Source organism: Gymnoscopelus braueri (assembly GCF_963280865.1).
Source record: "Gymnoscopelus braueri genome assembly, chromosome: 19".
NCBI classification, from domain to species: domain Eukaryota; kingdom Metazoa; phylum Chordata; class Actinopteri; order Myctophiformes; family Myctophidae; genus Gymnoscopelus; species Gymnoscopelus braueri.
Genome location: NC_137621.1, coordinates 27,718,648 through 27,738,170, shown reverse-complemented (window position 1 = coordinate 27,738,170; position 19,523 = coordinate 27,718,648). Strand labels below are relative to the sequence as shown.

Sequence of the window (19,523 nt, the reverse complement as noted above, 5' to 3'; positions counted from 1 at the left end):
TAAGTGGTCGCGGGGGGGGGGGGGGGGGGGGGATTCAAGTTTCTGCATGTCACTTATGATGAGGTTTTGGGAATAATCTGTGGGTTCTTCTTGAGTGGATTTTCCTGTAATACCCAATATACAGTTTGTTCCTCTTTCACTCTGACGAGTGTTGCTCTTTAAGTGGAGGTTAACCATTGCATTTTTCAGTCTGCAGAGCAGTCAGTAAGCAGAGATCACTATCTCTGCACTTTGACATAGAAAATAGAATATAGCACAATAGAATGCAAAGAACAGACCAGTGAACAGGATAAAGCACAGTGGAATAGAAAAGAGCAGAAACGAGAGAAACAGGGTAGAACAGAACAACAAAAGAAAACAGAATAGATTATTGTAGAACAAGGCTTTATTGCTCTGAGCAGAGTTTGTCTTGCACAAGAGGTTGGCTCTACAAACAAAGTGCGACTCCAAGACTAGTTTGATTGCAGCTATTTTAACACACAAAGGATGGTTGTGAAAGGCTGTGTCAGTGTTTATGTCATTGTGACTCTCCTCAGCTGTGTCCTTGGCAGCAAAGGACTGGATTTACTGAAGTCAACTATAGCATCAAGGAGTGAGTATAACTAACTACAAATAAACTATAAACGATTTCCCCTCTTTTTGTGCAATGTTTCTTTTATCAATTTACTGACAAAACGTTTTAAAATAAATAAAAATAATAAAATAAGCATGTAGCTCTGTGTAGATGTTTATCTATCTACAGTATATCCCTGCCACTTTATTATCTACAGTATACAGTTACATTAATAATACATTATAATAATTATTATTCCAGTTATCAATAAGCACCACTAATCCAAACTATTGACATTTAAAATGGTCTAATTACATGTACTGTCTTTTGGCATCAGTGGCTCCATCCACACCTGAAGTCCATTGCCGGTGCTCTGCCTATCCCAACCAGACTCTCTGTTCCTTGGTTGAGCCTCAGCAAGTTGTTCCAACACATTACATCATCACCTATAGGTAAACCCTCAACAGAAAACAGCAATACTGAAATTACTTAGGCCAGTGTACAGCATTAACCTGTGTTATTATAACCACTTGAACCCTAGCATCCCTATTATGGGGGGGACATTCGCGGGGAAAAGCTAATCTATAAGCTCACAATGTGGCTCTTTGTGACTCGCATTGTGAGCTTGTAGACCGGCAAATTTCTGCACAGAAACTGGGTGTAGAGGGAAATAAGAGAGGAACACAAGACACTCATGTCCAGTTTACTAAGTATAGAGGGTTTAAGTGGTTAACCTACAGTATGAAAAGGAATTGCAATTGCCAAATCTCACTTACAGTACAAAGTGTACAAAATACAGTGTACAAAAACACTTCTGAAAAACAACAAACACAATGTACTGTGTGTGTGTGTGTGTGTGTGTGTGTGTGTGTGTGTGTGTGTGTGTGTGTGTGTGTGTGTGTGTGTGCGCGTGTGTGTGTGCGCGTGTGCGTGTGCGTGTGCGTGTGCGTGTGCGTCTGTTTGTGTGCATGTATCAGTGAAAGACATAGACCATCGGTCACTAAGCAGTGCAACTTCACCCAGGATGGCTCCTCATCCTCTGCACTGAACTCAAATTCTACATCCTCATCTGGCCAGGTATAGGATAAAAGATTATTTGATGTTAAGTATCCTGTAGAAATAAATCACATTTCCCTTTTTATAGCTGCTATTGACTGTTATTGTCTTATTATCTTTCATTATCTACCTCTTGTAAAAAAAAAAGCTTTGTGCATCAGAGGTCTTGCATGGTACACCACACAGCATTTCAAGTCAAATCCCAACACACAAATGTGTGTTTGGAGGAATTGATTTGCCTAACTCTTAAATTGGGAGAAAAAAGGGTAATAACAAATGATTGACGACATTGACAATAAGTAACAAAAAGTATGTGAATAAATAATAAATACATAAAATGAGAATATGTCCAAGTCCAATGACAGAGTTAATATATCATACACTGTTTGCCCATCCCACTGTCCGGCAGGTATGGAACTTCCACCTGGAGAATCTGAAGCTTCTCACAGACTACATCATCAATGTCACAGCCGTGAACTCTCTGGGAAGCAGTTCCAACTTCACAAGCTTTATGTTGGAGGATATTGGTGAGATCCAGAGTTCCATTATGTATTCATAATAATAATAATACTCCTTCTTCTTTATGCAGAGAGTAGGATAGGGGACGCTCTCTAGAGCAGAGCGGCACTCTGCTCTAGAGTAGGGGTCTTCAACGTTTTTCAGGCCAAGGACCCCTTAGCTGAGAGACAGATAAAGCAGGGACCCCCCCGCCACATATTGTATAACAATATGTTGCAGATAAAACCTTTTCATAGATTTCATAGATAGCTTTATTGACTTGTTTGACAGCACTGTCATCAGTCTTGGATTCCAGTTGATGTGTATTTTCAGACAGTTAACCACTTAAACCCTCAATATTTAGAAAACTGATCTGCTCTTTTTTCCCCTACACCAAACCTCTTTGTCAAAAACAGCATGTTCCCCTCAGAAAAGGAATTCTAGGGTTCAAGTGGTTAATGAAAAAAAAAGTTCCTATGACACAAACATTTGGTGGCCTCCCTGTAGTAACTCTGAGGACCCCCTAAATATATGACATGTTCAGATAATACAGTATACAGTATATTATTAGAAACAATGGTTGTAATTGTATCATTGTATTTTTTGTCATTGGGCTTCCTGGTTCTAGGAAAATGATAACATTGGTTTTGTTTCCCTCTATCGGTCTCTCCTCTCTCTCACTTCCTCCCTCTCTCTGTTTCTCTGTGTGTTTGCAGTGAAACCAGACCCTCCAGTAGACATGCGGGTTTCCCCTGTGGGTTTCAAGAAGTTGTTAGTGGAATGGGCCCCTCCCCCTACTTGGTCCAACCTTGATATCTTCCCCTTAAAATACCAGATCCAGTACCAGTGGGAAACCAGGGGCACCAAACGCACTGTTCAAGTAAGACTATCCAATATACGTGTTCATGAGAGTGTACAAATGGAACAAAATGGGGTCCATTTGGTCCCATTTGTACATTCTCTGTCTACTAAAGCAAAGTTAATGTGGTTAATTCAAATTAAACAAAAAACAAAATAAAGACTCAAGACCCATTTTCGAAAACAGCAAGAAAATAACAATAGTGAAGCTAAAAGGAAACTAAGAGTTAAAAAGTATATATATATGTATATTACTTGTGTTAGTTTGTTGACCATGACTAGAATCCTCAAGTAAGGACCAGATCAAAGTGAAATATCAATACATCTCAACTAATAAGTAATCATGCTGAGCCCTGTACTGAGAGTATATTTGACACTATATGCTACTGTATTAATAAAATAAAGTTGAAAACCAAACACAAAATAAAAGTGAATATTAATTAAAAATAAAAGCAGAACTAAAACTGGTAGCACCTTAAGTAGAGCAAAATCTGTTTGGACATTTAAACCCAGGAAGCATTTTATACAATATTATAAAATTATTAGGATTGTCACTGCAGCCTGTGACCTATACACAGTAATTAGGAACTGTGTTTAGTAAGTATGTGTTTAGTAGTAGTGTTTGTGTTGCATGCTTCTTTACATGTGTACTTCTGACAAAAACAACACAAAGGACTGCAATTGTTTCTAAACAAGTCAATTTATTGAATTGTGTGAGGAAGTTGAATTTATTGTTAGTCACCTGCATCTCCCCTGCAATCTTGTTGATTGGGGAGGTGCCAAGTACTGTAGAGAAGGAGGGGTGTTTGTTTCATGGGTTAGGATAAAGCAAATGTTTATAATCTTGTGAGTGATTTGGCGCCTGAAATATGTATTTGAAATTTGTTTAGTAAAACAGTGTCATAGTTTAAGATAACGCTGTGTTTTTAGTTGATTGAATTACCAATTACTAATTGTGTTTTGGTATGGTCCACCTGCTATATAATGGAGGCTGGAATTGCAGCGTTTAGTTCAGGGTTGGGTTAACAAGCAGATAATACCAGCCAGGAGAGAGTGCAAGGGTCTTTGGAAGGGAAAGGGCATTGCCTGTTTCAGTTCTTTGTTGTTTTTAGCTGTCAGGTGTTCATTTCTTATTTTGGAATTTTATTTTTGTCCAGTCTTTGTTTTTATTTTTGAAGTATTATTTTTGCCTGGGGCCTGCACTGTATAAATCCTGCATGGAACCTATTAGTGTTTGGAGGTGAATTAAAAAACAAAAGTGCATCCTTGGACTTTTTAAAACATTTTGGAAGCCTTAGGCATCTGCCAACTGCCAAGGATGATGTAAACACTTTATTGTACCCAGACATGTTCAGAGATGTCTAAGGTGTGATACACGTAAAACCAATGCATCCCCTCCACCCGAAACCTGTGAGGGTTCCCCCCTTCAACTTTAAAATGCTGAGGGAGGAGTAAAGTAGGCCTACATCTTTCCCGCAGACATACTGCCATCCGGTGAAAATGTTCTGAAAAACAAGTCCTTTACAACTAGAGAAACAGATGGACATGGATGCCTGTGACATAGCTGCCATGTAACAATAAAAGTTAAAAAAAGTGTGGGTTTGTTCGTTGATAGATATCTGGCGCTCTGTTTACACACACAAACAGGACGACAATGGAAATAAGCTCTCGAGCTTCATTGTCTTTTATCCTTAGAAAGTACAATTATAGGCTATGATTATGCATATGCATTTTGTCATTAAAGTCGATTTATGACTTTCATAGATGCATTTAAAGTATTACTGGGTTTGCAATCTGGGAACCCATTCTGTAAAAGAATAAAGAAAGAAAGAAATGGCAGAATCTTGAGCGATAGCAGTGTTTGTTATTCAACGTTTTTTTTTCCTTTTCTCTCCACAGCTGGGACCATATGAGAATAGCAGGGTGGAGCTGAAAGGGCTGACCACACACAGGACATACCTGGTCCAGGTGTGTTCCATGGAGCTGCTGGGCCTGGGAGAGTGCAGCAATTGGAGCAAAGCTGTTAAAGTCACCATACCAAAGCAGTAGAGCAGTGCTGCCCTGCCAAGCCAAAGAGCAGTAACTACGTTTTTGGACACACTGACTTATTTGTGTATCCCAAAGGTCAAATTAGCCTTTGTGATGTTGGGGGATAAACAATTACCTCAAGAACAGATGTACAATTAGTGTAATATCACTTATATGCCGATATCTCATTTGGCTGACCAGTTGAATCACTTTTAAACCCATTTTTCAGCACTCTGCCTTGGCAGGGCAGAGTGGTTCTCAAACGTTTTTTCAATTTCAACGACCCCCACAACTCTGAGAGGGTATGAATGGAACCAAACTGACCTTTTATGGGTCTATTCATACGTTCTCCGGGTTACAGACCTGTAAGGGTCCATTTGGAACCCCCCTTGAGTCACGCTGAGGGTCCCTGGACCCCACCTTGAGAACCACTGCCCTCGAGAGTTTTCCACGTTTCCATGAGAGTAAACCACCTAATGAATACACCGACTTGCTGGTAGAGCCACAGAGCCTAAGGGAACGCTAATAAAAACTTCAGCACAGAGAAATGCAATCAAATCTGACCTTTTTATGACTTCTACAGTACTGTCCACTCAAACGAGGTGAATAGGTCTCTAGTGGTACCAGGTGAGAATTCTGTGGCAAATCACATTTTAGAAAAGAAAGAAAATGCAGCAGCTAACTTCAAAGCTATGCTTAAAAGTAACAACAACCTCCATAAAAATGTACTTATTTTGAAATGATAGTGGAGTAATAGTCCCCAAGAAATACTCAAGTAAAGTACAGATACTTTACAGAAAAATGTACGTAGGCGTACATTGTTACTGTCCACCTCTGGCAATAATGAGAAACTGTTTTCCGTGGATGATTTGTTGTCATTTTGAATGCACAAATGATGCAAGTGACAACTACTGATATTTTGTTTTATTAACAATGCATGAATGTTCAGAAAAAAATACATATAAACATGTACTCTTTGCATACGTTCTATCATTAAATGATAAAATGTAATGTTACATCTTATCATAATACTGTTCGGACGGTCTATTGTTACTTGTGTTGTGTATCTTCAATAATGTGAAAAAATAAAATAAGACTTTTATGACCAAAGCCAGACTTTCTATATCCATACATATTAAAATATACATTAACCACATGAACCCTTGTGTCCCTATTCTGGGCATGTCATAATAGGCTAACATTCGGCAAAAATAAAAGATCTACAAGCTGCCGTTGCTATTTTTGGTAAAGAGATTTGGTGTAGAGTGAACAAGGAGGGGGCCACGTATAGACCCCTGGGGGACACCAGTCATCAAAGTATATAGTGCGAGGAGGGTCTTCAACGTTTCTCAGGCCAAGGACCCCTTAACTGAGAGAGAGATGAAGCATGGACCCCCACTACATATTGGATTCATGTTAATGTGTATTTTCAGACATTTAACCACTCAATACTTTGTAAACTTGACCTTTGATTGGTTGACTTGGTCTGCTCGTTTTTTCCCTGTACCCAAACCTCTTCGCCGAAAACAGCCGCTCTACAAGCTCACAGCGCGTCTGTGCCACTTTGTGAGCTTGTAGATCTGCTATTTTCGGCTAATGTTCCCCCCAGAATAGGGATGCGAGGGTTCAAGTGGTTAATGTAAAAATACAAAAATAAAGTCCCTATCATACAAAGATTTGGCGGCCCCCCTGCAGTATCTCTGAGGACCCCCCTAGGGGTCCCCCTGTTGAAGACCCCTGATATAGTGTTTAAGTGGTTAACATGTTAGTTTATCCATTTGTAACTCTGAGACAAATGTAAACAAATGAACCCTTACAAGTCATTTGTACACTCTGAGAGTAAAATGAACATCTGCTATGTGATCTGCTATTTTCACAAACTTCTTAAATGTTTTTCTAATTTATTTATGGAAATTATATGATTTTCTGGTTTTATTTATGAAATACTTTAGAAAAAATGGTGGAATTGTTTTTAATTGATGAAAAGTTATGATTTCTTTACTTTTTAGAAATCATTTGAAGTAATATGTCTATCTTTTTAAATGTAGGAAACAAAACAAAAGGGCATATTTACTCGTGACCCATAAAAACTGGTCCGCGATCCAAACGTGGACCCCCGACCCACTGTTTGGGAAACAGTGTGTGTGTATGGTGTGTGTACACATTAAATGTCAGTCGATGACATCCACCACCAGCGGGGTGACAAACTCAGTGTGGCGTATGCCCAGGGTGAAGGACGGGGCCTTGGGGAGGTGCAAGTGGACTTTCTCCGGGCTGTGGGTTCCAGGTCCAGGGATGCGCGAGGCGTAACTGGGCCTCTTGGTTCGGCCCTGCATGGAGAAGGAAGGCTGGCGATGGAGGAAGACATCGGGTTCGGTGCTGTTGTAGTGGCCCGGTCCGGGGGTCCCCGCCAGGTCCTCAGACGGCGACCCGAAACTCCTGCGGGCCAACATGCTGTAGCAGGCGCTGGACGGCTTATGGGGAACCTTCGGGCCAAGCACGCTGGGGAGGCTGTACCTGATAGGGGGTGACGGGTGGGAGGGGGAAGTGGATTTAAAATTGTCTCGGGTGATTTTTGTAAGAGCTTTGTTTTTCCACGACTTGGGGGACTTCTAGATTCATGTTTTGATAAGCAAAGCATATTTTAGTCATAACAGTACAGAAGTGCATGTGATCTTTCTCGCACGCACGCACGCACCCCACCTGTTGGGTGCAGGTACAGCATCCACAGCACGGTATCGGGTGCGGGTGCTCATGGTGTAGGAGGGCGGTCTGTGGTGAGCGTTGAGAGGTGGGGCCTTCTCTGGACTGTAAGCTCCCGGCCCCGGAGTCTGAAACTGATCCGCTTCACAAAGAACAACACACATGCATATCATTATTAGCTGGAGAATGTGGAGGTTTTTTGTTTATTGTTTTCTTTGCCATCTTTATTGCTCCTCTCCTCTCCTCTCCTCTCCTCTCCTCTCCTCTCCTCTCCTCTCCTCTCCTCTCCTCTTTCACTGGGGGTGAGAGATCAATAGGGCCGCACCGATATAACAATTTGATTCGCTTGATTTTTTTTACAACATCGGTATCTGCAGTTATGCAGCCAATGTGTCCTGATTTTTTACTAGTTTCAACTTAGTGTCCCTATTTTGGGCAAGTCATTATCGGCTAACATAAATAAATAAAAAAGCTTAATAGCAGATCTGCAAGCTAACAACACATTGCGATGCAACACGTCGTGAGCATGTACAGTAGATCGGCTATTTTTGAACATATTGAATAGGGTTTAAGTGGTTAAATGAAATAAAACATTCAAAGAAATTGGTCAAAACATTGGTAACCGGTGGTCTAGGACAGTGTTTTTCAAGCGTTTTTGGCCCAAGGCACACCGATGGGCAAGGCAAAATCTCAAGGTACACCTGTATTCATATCCATGCAAAATAGCCTGTGTTATCAATAATGTCACACTCCTCATGTCACGTTTATTTTTATTTACAAATGCCAAATAAAAAGTTAAAAATATATTTTTTGGGGATATATAATTTGCCTCTGTATTGGGAAATAAGTGCACACAAAGTACCAATATATATACCAGATAAAAAATAATTCATAACAGTTTACAGTTTTAGTTTAGGCATTTAGCAGACGCTCTTAAATAATCATCAAATGCATAGAAATAGTAATCTAATAATAAAGTAAACTCAATAATCTAACAATAACTAATACATGCGTAAACCAAGAACCTATCATCAGCCTACATTGAAACTATACACACTATAGGATGCCAGGTCAACAATGACCTGGCATCTTGTCTACATAACATGCTATCTAAGTTACATTTGAGCCTTTGCATAATCCTGCAAGGTCGTCAAGGCTAGGCCAAGTGCTACGGGCTGAGGTGGAGTCTGAAGAGGTGAGTCTTCAGATTACGGCAGAAGATTGGGAGTGAGTCTGCAGTTCTAATTGCAATGGGGAGTTCATTCCATAGTTTGGGAGCCAGAAGGGAGAAGAGTCTGGGACGTGTGGAGCGTGTGGAGCGTGGATAACTGTTTGTATAGCTGTATTGCAGCAATAATAATATGTTGTTGTCCCTGAATTGGCTCACGACACACCAGTGTGCCTCAGCACACCGTTGGAGAACCACTGGTCTACGGCTCTCCAAAATCTGGCATCGGTTGGGCCCCTAGAGAACGTAGTAATTGACTGCAGTCTTTCGGAGTTCCACACATGGCTCTCACCTGCCCGCTTCCCTCTGCCTTGTATGGAGTAGGACGGGGTTTGCACACGGCCAAACCGGGTCACATTGCCACCAACGTGGTACCGAGGTCCTGGGCTGGAGTCCACAGAGACCACTGTAGAACACAGAGTTAAGTGTTAATTTAACTGTGTTAGATAGTGGGGTCAGTGGGTTTAAAATGATAGATTTAACTCACTGGCACTGCTCATGCGACTGTGGAAGGTGTAGGCAGGGCTACTGGGTTTGGTGACATCATGGTTGATGTAGCCTACAGTTGGCGGTAAGCCATAGCGACCAGGCCCCGGACCTAACAATCAGGAGGACCAACAACCAAAATGAGGATGAGGGAATACACTCATTGATAGTATGTATATATACACGGAAAAAAATACTCCATATAATAATTGCAAAGACTCAATTGCTCAATCCTACCAAAAACAAAACAAAACAAAACACACAAACAACACACAAACAACAAAATCAACAATGTCAAGGACAGCAATCCCAATTATCATTGGGCGTGCTAGTCCTGGACGTTGGTGATTGGAATACATTAATTTCCAGGAAATAATGTGCACACATCACATCATCCCTTGGCCCTACTGTTTATCCTGTAATGGCATCCACATGGTTGTGTTTCCTTATGTGTTTTCTATGGTTATGCATAATAACCTTCTAATCCTATTTGATTGGAACTGGATTCTAAACAAAGTGGAACTTTCAAACAGGTTGTGAAACACTACTGCATGGTGGTTTAGAGCCAAGCCATAACGCAATCATAGGCACGTGGACGTATCCAAACACATACTGTACGCACATGCACGCACGCACGCACGCACGCACGGGCGTGCGCACACACACGCACACACACACACACACACACACACACACACACACACACACGCTACTTTAACTAACCTCTCTCTCTACCAGAGATTATGGGACGTCTCTTGACCACCCCTTCCATAACCTGTCAGCCTCTTTCTTTCTTCTTTCTCTCTCTTCCTCCCAAGCTCCTGTCACTTCGGGTACATCCTCCTCCCGCGTAGCTCTCGCCAGAGTAAAAGAGAAAAAAAAGGAAAAACTCACAGTCTCCTGGGCTGAATTATGCATGATCACAAGGTAAGGAAACCTTATCTGTTCCGAGGCCCCAGTGACGCCCGAGTCCGCTCGTCACCTCCTCTTCTGAAGGTCCCCACAGGACAAAAGGTTTTCACACCACTGATCACAGGGTACAGGTTGAGATTGAAGAAAATAAGTGGGGCCTCTGGAGACTCACAAAGACTTAGAAAGAAGAGCTGCTGGTGGTGGGTATCAACATCTGAGAGGAAATTGTTGGCCAACACAAATTACGCCTCTGAATTAAGACAAAATTTTAAAACACACAAAAGAGGTGCTTTGTTGAGGGAAACAGGGAGTCCAGCATGTAAAACACACTTGCTTCATGTACTCAAATGATCACTGCAACATTAATAGTGTAAGTGTTACATGTAATGTAGCTCATTTGTCATCCAATGCTTTGGGTTTGGGTTACTACAGTGGGTATGTTGTAACTAGAACTACTAGTCATTCAATAGCCTACACACACGCAGTATTATTAACAATGAAAGAACTTGCACTCTTTAAGTGATGCTGTTTTGATTCTTGACAAGCCAAGCTTGTCATGATAATACGATCATGAGAGATTTCTCTATGGATTCGAATAAACTCCCATGAATTTTTGTTTATGTAAACTTTTGCTATAATAGCAGTTTTAGTATCACATCCCATATAGATGTCTAGAAGTAATCTCAGTCTAAATGTAATCCTGCCTGAAACATTGTAGGCCTAAATGTCCTGTCCTGTGAGAGGATGACCTTTCAGCGAGGTGATGTTTGGTTTCCAGGGAACGAGACTCTGATTGTCTTACACATTCTCCTAATTATATTCCTTAAGAGAGAGGTAACTAAAGCCTTGTGTGAGGAGCCCTGACCAAGAAAAAAAATAACCCTGGCTGGTTAAATATTAACCAACAGTGACTCTGAACGGTGACCGCCTTAGTAACTGGACTCGGCTGTGTCATCAACGGGAGACAGACACATACACAACCAGGCACTGACTGTAAACACATTCACCAGATTTGGTTACCTTCATCCCCAGTGAGAGAAAGCAGTGGGCAGCATGAGGACATGTTTGAGGATGTAAGTCACTGCTGTGAGACATGGGGTGAGTCGGTGAGACTTCGGGAAAAGGACGTTTCAATAGACAGTAACTATGTCTTTAATCTTCAGGAAACGTCAGAGAACTAACCTCCGAATAAGGGGGTTACAATGAGTTTGAGATGATGAAGACTGCAATTTGAACAAAATGGAAAAATCTGATGGGTCATATGAAGCCATTTCTAATGTTTCTCTATATGTCTCCGATGACGGCATTGTCAACTATATATCCATTTCATGCATGTTGTTGTTTCAAGTGAATCTTTGACCTAAAGGTAGTCTTATTGCCGATAATGGAGGACTGAGGGTTAAGGTATTTTTACCCATGTTCCTTCTCCTTCAGGGAAACTACATAGACCCACATGCTCCACACAGGAATGTCAAGTCTTCTATTGTTGGAATTAAAGTCATCCTCAACAGGTTTGCCGTCAGTAACCCTTAATCTATCCGTTTTTTTAACAGGGAAATTGAAGGGTGGATGCGACATGGATGTGACATGCCCATTGTTAAGTCATGTCATTTTGGTGGGGAAATTGTTTTAAAAGTTCATGTTTATTGTTTAAAAAAAACTATGGTTTACCCACAATATACTAATAAAGTTTACTGTTGGATGTTTCACTTTTGAAACAATGTTTTTGGGGTCCATTTAGAAATGAGAAAATGTTATGCTATCACCAAATCATACACAAGTTAAAACTTTGATGCTCATATCTCTGAATTTCACAGAACGGAGAGGTACAGTCTCAGAGATATGAGAAGAGACATGATGACATACAGTATGAGAAGCCCTATCCCTCATAAAGAATGCAGACATACTCAAAATGTTCCCCATGTCCAGTGTGCTTCAGTGTGCATGGTACACAGTGGTCAATACATTTCCAATCTTTTAGAATGATCATTTTATAAAGAACATCAGTCAATAGCATTTCAGTCATTTAAAATTTTACCTACTAAACATAACTTAGAAATAAAACATAACTTTACACATTTTAGTTTTTAAATATGCCAGTACAGTTCAGTACAAAAATAAAGGCAGTGAAATGTCTCCTTACACAAACAACAACATCATTTCATCAGTCGCATACCGTTACTCAAAAGCAAATAAATCCTGGGGTGCTAAGCAACCACTCAGCTGTGTGTTCAACATGTATATCAAGTTTGAGATTACAAATACAGCTAAGATGTTTTTTGGGGCGGATCAAGAATACAGTGAACTGTAAAGCTTTAAATTGGTGTTGATGCTGTGCAGCATCACCTCAATAGTCAACGAAATAACCACTAGATGGCGCTTTGGATCCATTCCCTTAGTTTTGAGTCACCAGTCACCACAAGGTCTTCACAGTGGAGTCAGTGGGGTGGGCGGGGGTTCCAGAGTCAGGAACACAGTCATGGAGAACATCCAGAACACTTTTAGAACACCTCTCCAACACGTCTATAGAATGCACCTTGTGCGTCTAACCCTATTCGCCTTGAAAAGCCGCTTTCATGGTCTTTACACATGTCCGAGTCATGCGCGCTGACAACAGGCACGCCTTGATGTAATAATGCATCTGTGGTATTGGTTATTCCATTCCAACGAGGACCAGGTGGAGACTAAAGAAAAACATTGGATAAAACAGCTCCTAAGAAAGCAGAGCGGTCCATGTGTTCTCGTACTTTTCCCGTGCAATGATTCTTTGATGTCCAGGACACATTCCCAAGCCGCACCAATTGCACCACGTCAGGTTAAATAGTGCTCATATTGTCTAAAACAGGTGCATATTGGCGCATACAGCAAAAATATTTAAAAAAAATCCCTTAGTTTGTCTTTGCATGTCCTCAAATGTCCGTGAAGAGTCCACACTCAAGACCTTCCAGAGTCTTTGTAAATCACACCAACAAAAATAAGCTCTCTCTCTCACACACGTACGCATGCACGCACGCATGCACGCACGCACACACGCACACACAGGCAAACACACAAATTACACTCACATCTCATGTCTTGACTCGGATACTTCTTGTATAAAGTAGCGTGTGCTATGACTTATCCCCTTGGAGTACCTAAATGAAAGACAAAGCATATTAGACATCATTGCCACGCAATTTTTTTTAAAAGAGATGCATTTAGTGTATGTGTCCGTATGTAATGTATATTTGAATGTGCCCTGTCGTGTGCATACCTGTGTGTGTGTGTGTGTGTGTGTGTGTGTGTGTGTGTGTGTGTGTGTGTGTGTGTGTGTGTGTGTGTGTGTGTGTGTGTGTGTCTGTTATGAGCTGAATTTTCCTTTGTCTTGCTGTCTGAATGAGAGGGCTTGCTTATACTGTTTTCTTTTTAAGCATTTCAGCTTCGGAAATGAATATATTATACATATGCCCATGCTACACTTTGGATATAAGATTATGTTGGACACACCGGGCTTCTGATGTTCTATTCAGATCTTGTGATCGGTGGGGAGATCCGTGGTCAAACAACAATGGCATCTCTTTGTCTACAAAGAAGAGAGAGGAGTCACCAAGGAAGATCTGACAACAGACATCGGTTTAACGCCTCATTTCCACATTGAGATCTGACTCCTGAATGTCCAATCGATTAAGATCAAAATGGACGAGTTGAGGGCGATGTTTAAACATGAGCGTGGATTATTTGTGAGATTGTAATCTCTTGACAACAATGAGAAACATTTTGCCCAGATTGAACAGGAAACCACTTGATGCATTGCAGAACAGCTCTGTTTTATTTATGTTTTATTTTTCTATCCAGGGAGTGGTGTTTGCAACTCAAACACTCGTTCTTTTTACCACGCGGGGAACATAACTCTGTCTCTGCACTGCTTTACTACACGAACAGAAGACTTAAACAAACACCCAAACACATGTATGGTAGAGCATATATGGAACGAATATAGATATATATATTCCTTCGACAGTATATGAATATATAGCTGTATAATGCCTTACTGCACATCCTATGGATCTGAAGCTACATTTCCAGCTCCCCCAGTTCTGAACATTCTCCATTACTACACTATGTATAGAATATAAAGATCTTATTGTATATTTCATACCTGTATATGATGCTAAATTATATACTCCCCCACCCCACATATTCCCCACTGCTGTTAAGGTTCTTATTTTTCTTAGAAACCAAGTAATTAATGTAATATATTTTTGGCATCCAGGTGAACTCCACACGACGATGCAACAATGCTTCGCAGCCTTCGCTCGCATAGAATGGAAGCAACCGAACACAACTGTGACTGTGCTCTTAAGCTGTCATAGCTTTCTAGTAGGCAGTGCCAAACGACACAGCTTTTCTCAAACATTTTTGCTTTTGTTGGAGTTTTTGTTTCCGTAGTGAGTGGTTTCTGTGTTAGTTCCCTTTTGAGCGATGATATCTGTGTGGGGAATGTGTGTGTGTGTGTGTGTGTGTGTGTGTGTGTGTGTGTGTGTGTGTGTGTGTGTGTGTGTGTGTGTGTGTGTGTGTGTGTGCGTGTGTGCATGCACAATGCAAAATCCTGAGTGCCAGTTGCACGTCGATATTGACACTCTCAGAGCTAAATTGACACATAGGATTGTACAGAGTACATGCACAGTACATGCATGTGAGATTGCACTTATGTGTGCATTTGCGCTGCCTCTTCCCTCCATTGCGTAGCGATGCTTACCTACCTGGTTGCGTGCTTTGTGGGATTTCTGCATTAGCATCCTCCACTGGTCGTACAGCTTCATGGACATCCCGCTGCAGCCGTAGGCATGCTTCCGTACCCAGCCAAAGAACTGCTTCAGCTCCCTGCGCAAGGTGGAATTTGAGTCCCCGCTGGACTTGGAGTCACAGGAGCCTGACATCAGTCGCTCTGCAGAGTCGAGATCGAGGGGATAAGAGAAAGGGGAGAGAAAAGAGAGGGTACAAAGTTATAGGTGATGTATTCTAAACTGTGATGCTCTTTAATGAAACACGCTAACAGGAAGGAGAGTGTAGCGTTAGAGGAGTGACTTGATGAGGGGTTAGAGTATAAAAGGGGATAAAATAAGAGAGAGACATCAGAGAGAGAAGGAGGTAAATCAGCCGCTTTGCAGAGTTGAGTTACAGCAGGCAAACAAAGGGGAGACAAGAGAAAAGGATTGCAACACAGTTATAGGTAGGTGATGGATTCAATTCTATATGCCAACAGAGAGGGGAGAGCAGACATAAAGGGAAGATTTGGAAGGAAAAGAGAGAAAAGGGGTATATAGAAAGAGAGAGAGACAGACAGACAGAGAGGGGGGAATTCAAGATGGGAACAAAAGAATAAAGGGTAGCATGAGACTAGACAACAAGACAGATGAAAGGGGAGAGATGCTTGTGTGTGGTGTGGGTCCATGTGCTCACCACTGTGGGGTGTGGATGCAGCAGTGGAGTGACTCCATTCGCTCCAGATGCCTGCTTTGCGGGAGCCAAAGATCCCGACGGGGTTGCAGCGAACCTGAAGAGAATAAAACATCATTATCATGTTTCCCACTGAAACATCACACAGACAAACTCTGTACGACCACTAATGTACACACCAGGACATGTATATACTTATGTGTGCACACACCCATGCAAACAGACACACAGGCAAGACCCATGCATGCAAACACAAGTGTGTGTGTGTGTGTGTGTGTGTGTGTGTGTGTGTGTGTGTGTGTGTGTGTGTGTGTGTGTGTGTGTGTGTGTGTGTGTGTGTGTGTGTGTGTGTGTGTGTGTGTGTGTGTGTGTGTGTGTGCACACGCACACACAAAACATACCTGGACAAAATACACCGTTCCCGGCCTCAGACCAGCCAATCGACAAGATGTCTGATTCCCCACATCATCTATCACCTGGGAAAGAACACGCACACGCACACGCACACGCACACGCACACGCACACGCACACGCACACGCACACACACACACACACACACACACACACACACACACACACACACACACACACATATAGAAAGACAAGACACAGAGAGACAAAGAGAGAGCGGTTGAATGCTGTAGGTCTGACCGCAATCTTGAATACAAATGGGCGAAAACTGAGGAAGAAGCCGGAAGCAAGATGCTGGAAACACAACCGCAAACCATGCACAGACATAAACAACATGCACGCCAGTATGCACGCCACATCGTTTATTGGCTCCTAATCAACATGTTTAGAGAAACATTTGACATAGCAGCATGTCCTCTGGGAAAAATCTGCTCCCGATTACTTATTACTGATCAGAATCTGAGGAGACACATAACTTACACATGGGCGCAAGTGCACTGGCAGGCACACAGATGTACTATATATTTGGATGTACAGGCGGAAGGCACGCACACGCACGCATGCACGCACACGCTCATAAACTATCAGCAAAATATACTTCCAGGCACAAACAAAGTCACAGACAAATAGATACAGACACTTAGGCAGACAGACGAGCATGCATGCACGTGCAGTCACACACACACACACACACACACACACACACACACACACACACACACACACACACACACACACACACACACACACACACACACACACACACACACACACACACACACACAGTAAAAGTCCTACTCAAACAGAGACAATGCAGAGACACAGACATAATTATCACATGCACACAAGCATGCACGCACACGCACACACTCCAAAACTAATAAGCTCACAATTCGCCCATAACCACTTTCACCCTGGCGTTCTGTCCATAAACACTTGCCTTGAGTGACTACAACAGAAAACAGAGTGCAGAAATTACAGGCATCAGGTCTTAATGATTTGACATAGGGAAGCCAAATCTAGAAGTCACCGCTGAGCCCATTTATAGCCATATTGAAGACATTAACAGTTGAGATGGATCCCTTCATTCCTGAGCGTGACCTCATGATTAGGGCTTGTTCGCAGGGAAATGGAGTTTGTTTTCACTATGAAGACCTTAAAGCCTCTTGGATTCATTTTAAAAGTTTCAACTCTACCATTCAAATTGTCTCTTCGCTCTCTCTCTCTCTCTCTCTCTCTCTCTCTCTCTCTCCACTCCTCTTTGTTCTCTGTCCCCATTTGCGAGGAAAGACTTGGTGAGGCCAGAGTTATACTTAGTTGTGCGCCAGTGTCGCGGATCAAAACTAGCAGACTTACAAGCTCACATCGCATCACAGCGCGACCCCGCTGCGAGGTTGTAGATAAGCTATTTTCGGCGCGCGACACCGGCACGCGAGTAAATATAGCTCAGGTTTTATTCTACATCTGCGCAATTCCCTCTTAATTACCGAAGATTCTTCTCTCATACCCAGAGGACTCAAAAAAGAATTCCAGGAAGAGCCATCTGGATTGCGGAGGTTCACATTGTGTATTTTTTTACATATAAAACACATAGTCGCTCCATCAGACGCTAAAGAGCAAGGCAGGCGATGGAGACGGTAGCGTGCACACACAGAGGGCCTGGCCTGTCTGTTTCACTCTGTGGTAGTCGGACTTCAAGGCGTGTGATTGATTGATGGATGAAAGTTCACCGATGGACCAAAGAATTAACTCATCTGGCAGCGCAGGTCTCAATCAGAATAGATTATAGGTGATTAGAGGCAGAGGATGAGAACCAGCTGGGACAGTGCAGCGGCGAAGCATCTGTGTGTGTGTGTGTGTGTGTGTGTGTGTGTGTGTGTGTGTGTGTGTGTACACTTTATGTCCGCCTTGTTCGATTCATTTCTGTGTATCTGTGGGTCTATTGTGTGTGTGTTGGGGGGTGAGAGACAGAAAAGTGTGCACGCACACGCGCGCATATGGGTGGGTGGATAAGAGAAAGAAATAGAGAATGTGTGTGTGTGTGTGTGTGTGTGTGTGTGTGTGTGTGTGTGTGTGTGTGTGTGTGTGTGTGTGTGTGTGTGTGTGTGTGTGTGTGTGTGTGTGTGTGTGTGTGTGTGTGTGTTCTGTACCTTCCAGTCCTGGCTGTCTTCCAGTCTGTAGCGGATCTGGTACTTTGCCTGAAACAGGAAGTCTTTGAGAGCGGATGAGGGCTCCCAGCGAACACTCAGTTGGTCCTCCAGCTCACCCACACGATTCACAGTCACACCTGTCGGAGGATCCGTGGTCACTGGATGAAGACGAAGAAGAAGACGAGGGGATACACATTTAAAATAAGCATGAATATCTCCTCAATACAATCTCTGCTGTACAATAAAAATACATATGAATCCTGTTTGGATGAGGAGGAGGTGATTTCATATCTTGATATCACTCCAGTATAATATCTGTTCACCCCTAGAGGATGTTATTTGCTTAAAAAGAAATTTAAGAAAAAAGAAAAAACATAATAATAATTACGCACGCACGCACGCACGCACGCACGCACACTATTCACAATGTATTATTTGTATTTGTTTTTATTAGTCTTTTTTGGAGATCACAAGGAGAAGATAATTATTCTAAATATAAACAAGTTTTGAGTTTCTCTCCATCTCCTGAATTCACACACAACTCACACCCTCACACATACAGTATGTATTGGCCTTGCCCGCAGTTGCAACGTTTCTGGTCACTTGTGTTTGACGCACCGTTTGATGCTCTAGAAATTGCACTACAACCATGTTTATTGCTAGCTATATTTGGCACACCATCGAACCCTTTACAATTCACGACTCAAAATGTAGAGATGATTGCTTTTACAACACTCTTGGCTAGAAGAAGTATATGATTATCCTGGAAATCTCCAAAACCACCCTCTCACTCAATCTGGCTCAACGACCATACCTCTCCAGAATAGAATGCTCTTGTGTGTTTCAGGTGTAGTGGGCAATGTGTATGCCACTAGGAAACCCTCCTTGCAGACACAGAAGTGTGCGCGTACACACACACACGCACATGCACACACACACACACACACACACACACACACACACACACACACACACACACACACACACACACACACACACACACACACACACACACACACACACACACACACACACACACACACATACTTTCTGTGACGGCAGGGATGGTGACCAGAAACGGCTTGACATAATGACACAATGACTGTGATCCATGATGTGAAAAAGAAATGGGTGACACTATATGCAATGACGTTTACCATATGTTATCTAACTGTCCCCAATAAAAACTTCTTTAAAATA

General features: G+C 42.2%; 3 protein-coding genes across 4 annotated transcripts in view; 1 reads left to right on the top strand and 2 right to left on the bottom strand.

Moving 5' to 3' along the window:
* Window positions 1-281: 281 nt before the first annotated feature.
* ebi3 (Epstein-Barr virus induced 3) lies at window positions 282-6,163 on the top strand. Its single transcript, XM_080413374.1, has 7 exons — window positions 282-592; window positions 891-1,005; window positions 1,531-1,630; window positions 2,019-2,136; window positions 2,824-2,987; window positions 4,865-5,018; window positions 5,246-6,163. Exons 1-6 carry the CDS (start codon window positions 487-489, stop codon window positions 5,012-5,014), a joined length of 753 nt encoding a protein of 250 aa, XP_080269500.1. The 5' UTR covers window positions 282-486; the 3' UTR covers window positions 5,015-5,018; window positions 5,246-6,163.
* Window positions 6,164-7,164: 1,001 nt separating this feature from the next.
* odf3l2a (outer dense fiber of sperm tails 3-like 2a) lies at window positions 7,165-10,202 on the bottom strand (the record flags this gene model as incomplete). Its single annotated transcript, XM_080414579.1, has 5 exons — window positions 10,134-10,202; window positions 9,412-9,522; window positions 9,217-9,330; window positions 7,697-7,838; window positions 7,165-7,510 (listed from the first exon to the last, which is right to left on the bottom strand). Exons 1-5 carry the CDS (start codon window positions 10,180-10,182, stop codon window positions 7,165-7,167), a joined length of 762 nt encoding a protein of 253 aa, XP_080270705.1. The 5' UTR covers window positions 10,183-10,202.
* A 2,092-nt stretch (window positions 10,203-12,294) lies between these two features.
* Window positions 12,295-19,523, bottom strand: part of crlf1a (cytokine receptor-like factor 1a) — a 22,667-nt gene continuing 15,438 nt past the window's right edge. Inside the window, exons 5-9 of one of the 2 annotated variants that reach the window (XM_080414654.1) lie at window positions 18,324-18,481; window positions 16,163-16,237; window positions 15,765-15,858; window positions 15,061-15,249; window positions 12,295-13,456 (exon numbers count right to left, since the gene is read on the bottom strand). In XM_080414654.1, coding sequence (XP_080270780.1) covers window positions 13,440-13,456; window positions 15,061-15,249; window positions 15,765-15,858; window positions 16,163-16,237; window positions 18,324-18,481 — 533 coding nt within the window. In that variant the 3' untranslated portion in view covers window positions 12,295-13,439. The remainder of the gene's footprint in view (window positions 13,457-15,060; window positions 15,250-15,764; window positions 15,859-16,162; window positions 16,238-18,323; window positions 18,482-19,523) is intronic. The other variant, XM_080414653.1, reaches the window with a different exon arrangement.

Bases quoted from the DNA above. Each gene is read 5' to 3' on its own strand.
- ebi3 (XM_080413374.1), top strand. From the start codon at position 487: ATGGTTGTGAAAGGCTGTGTCAGTGTTTATGTCATTGTGACTCTCCTC. The intron at 593-890 runs GTGAGTATAACT...TTTTGGCATCAG, and splicing joins GTCAACTATAGCATCAAGGA to TGGCTCCATCCACACCTGAA. The intron at 1,631-2,018 runs GTATAGGATAAA...ACTGTCCGGCAG, and splicing joins CTACATCCTCATCTGGCCAG to GTATGGAACTTCCACCTGGA.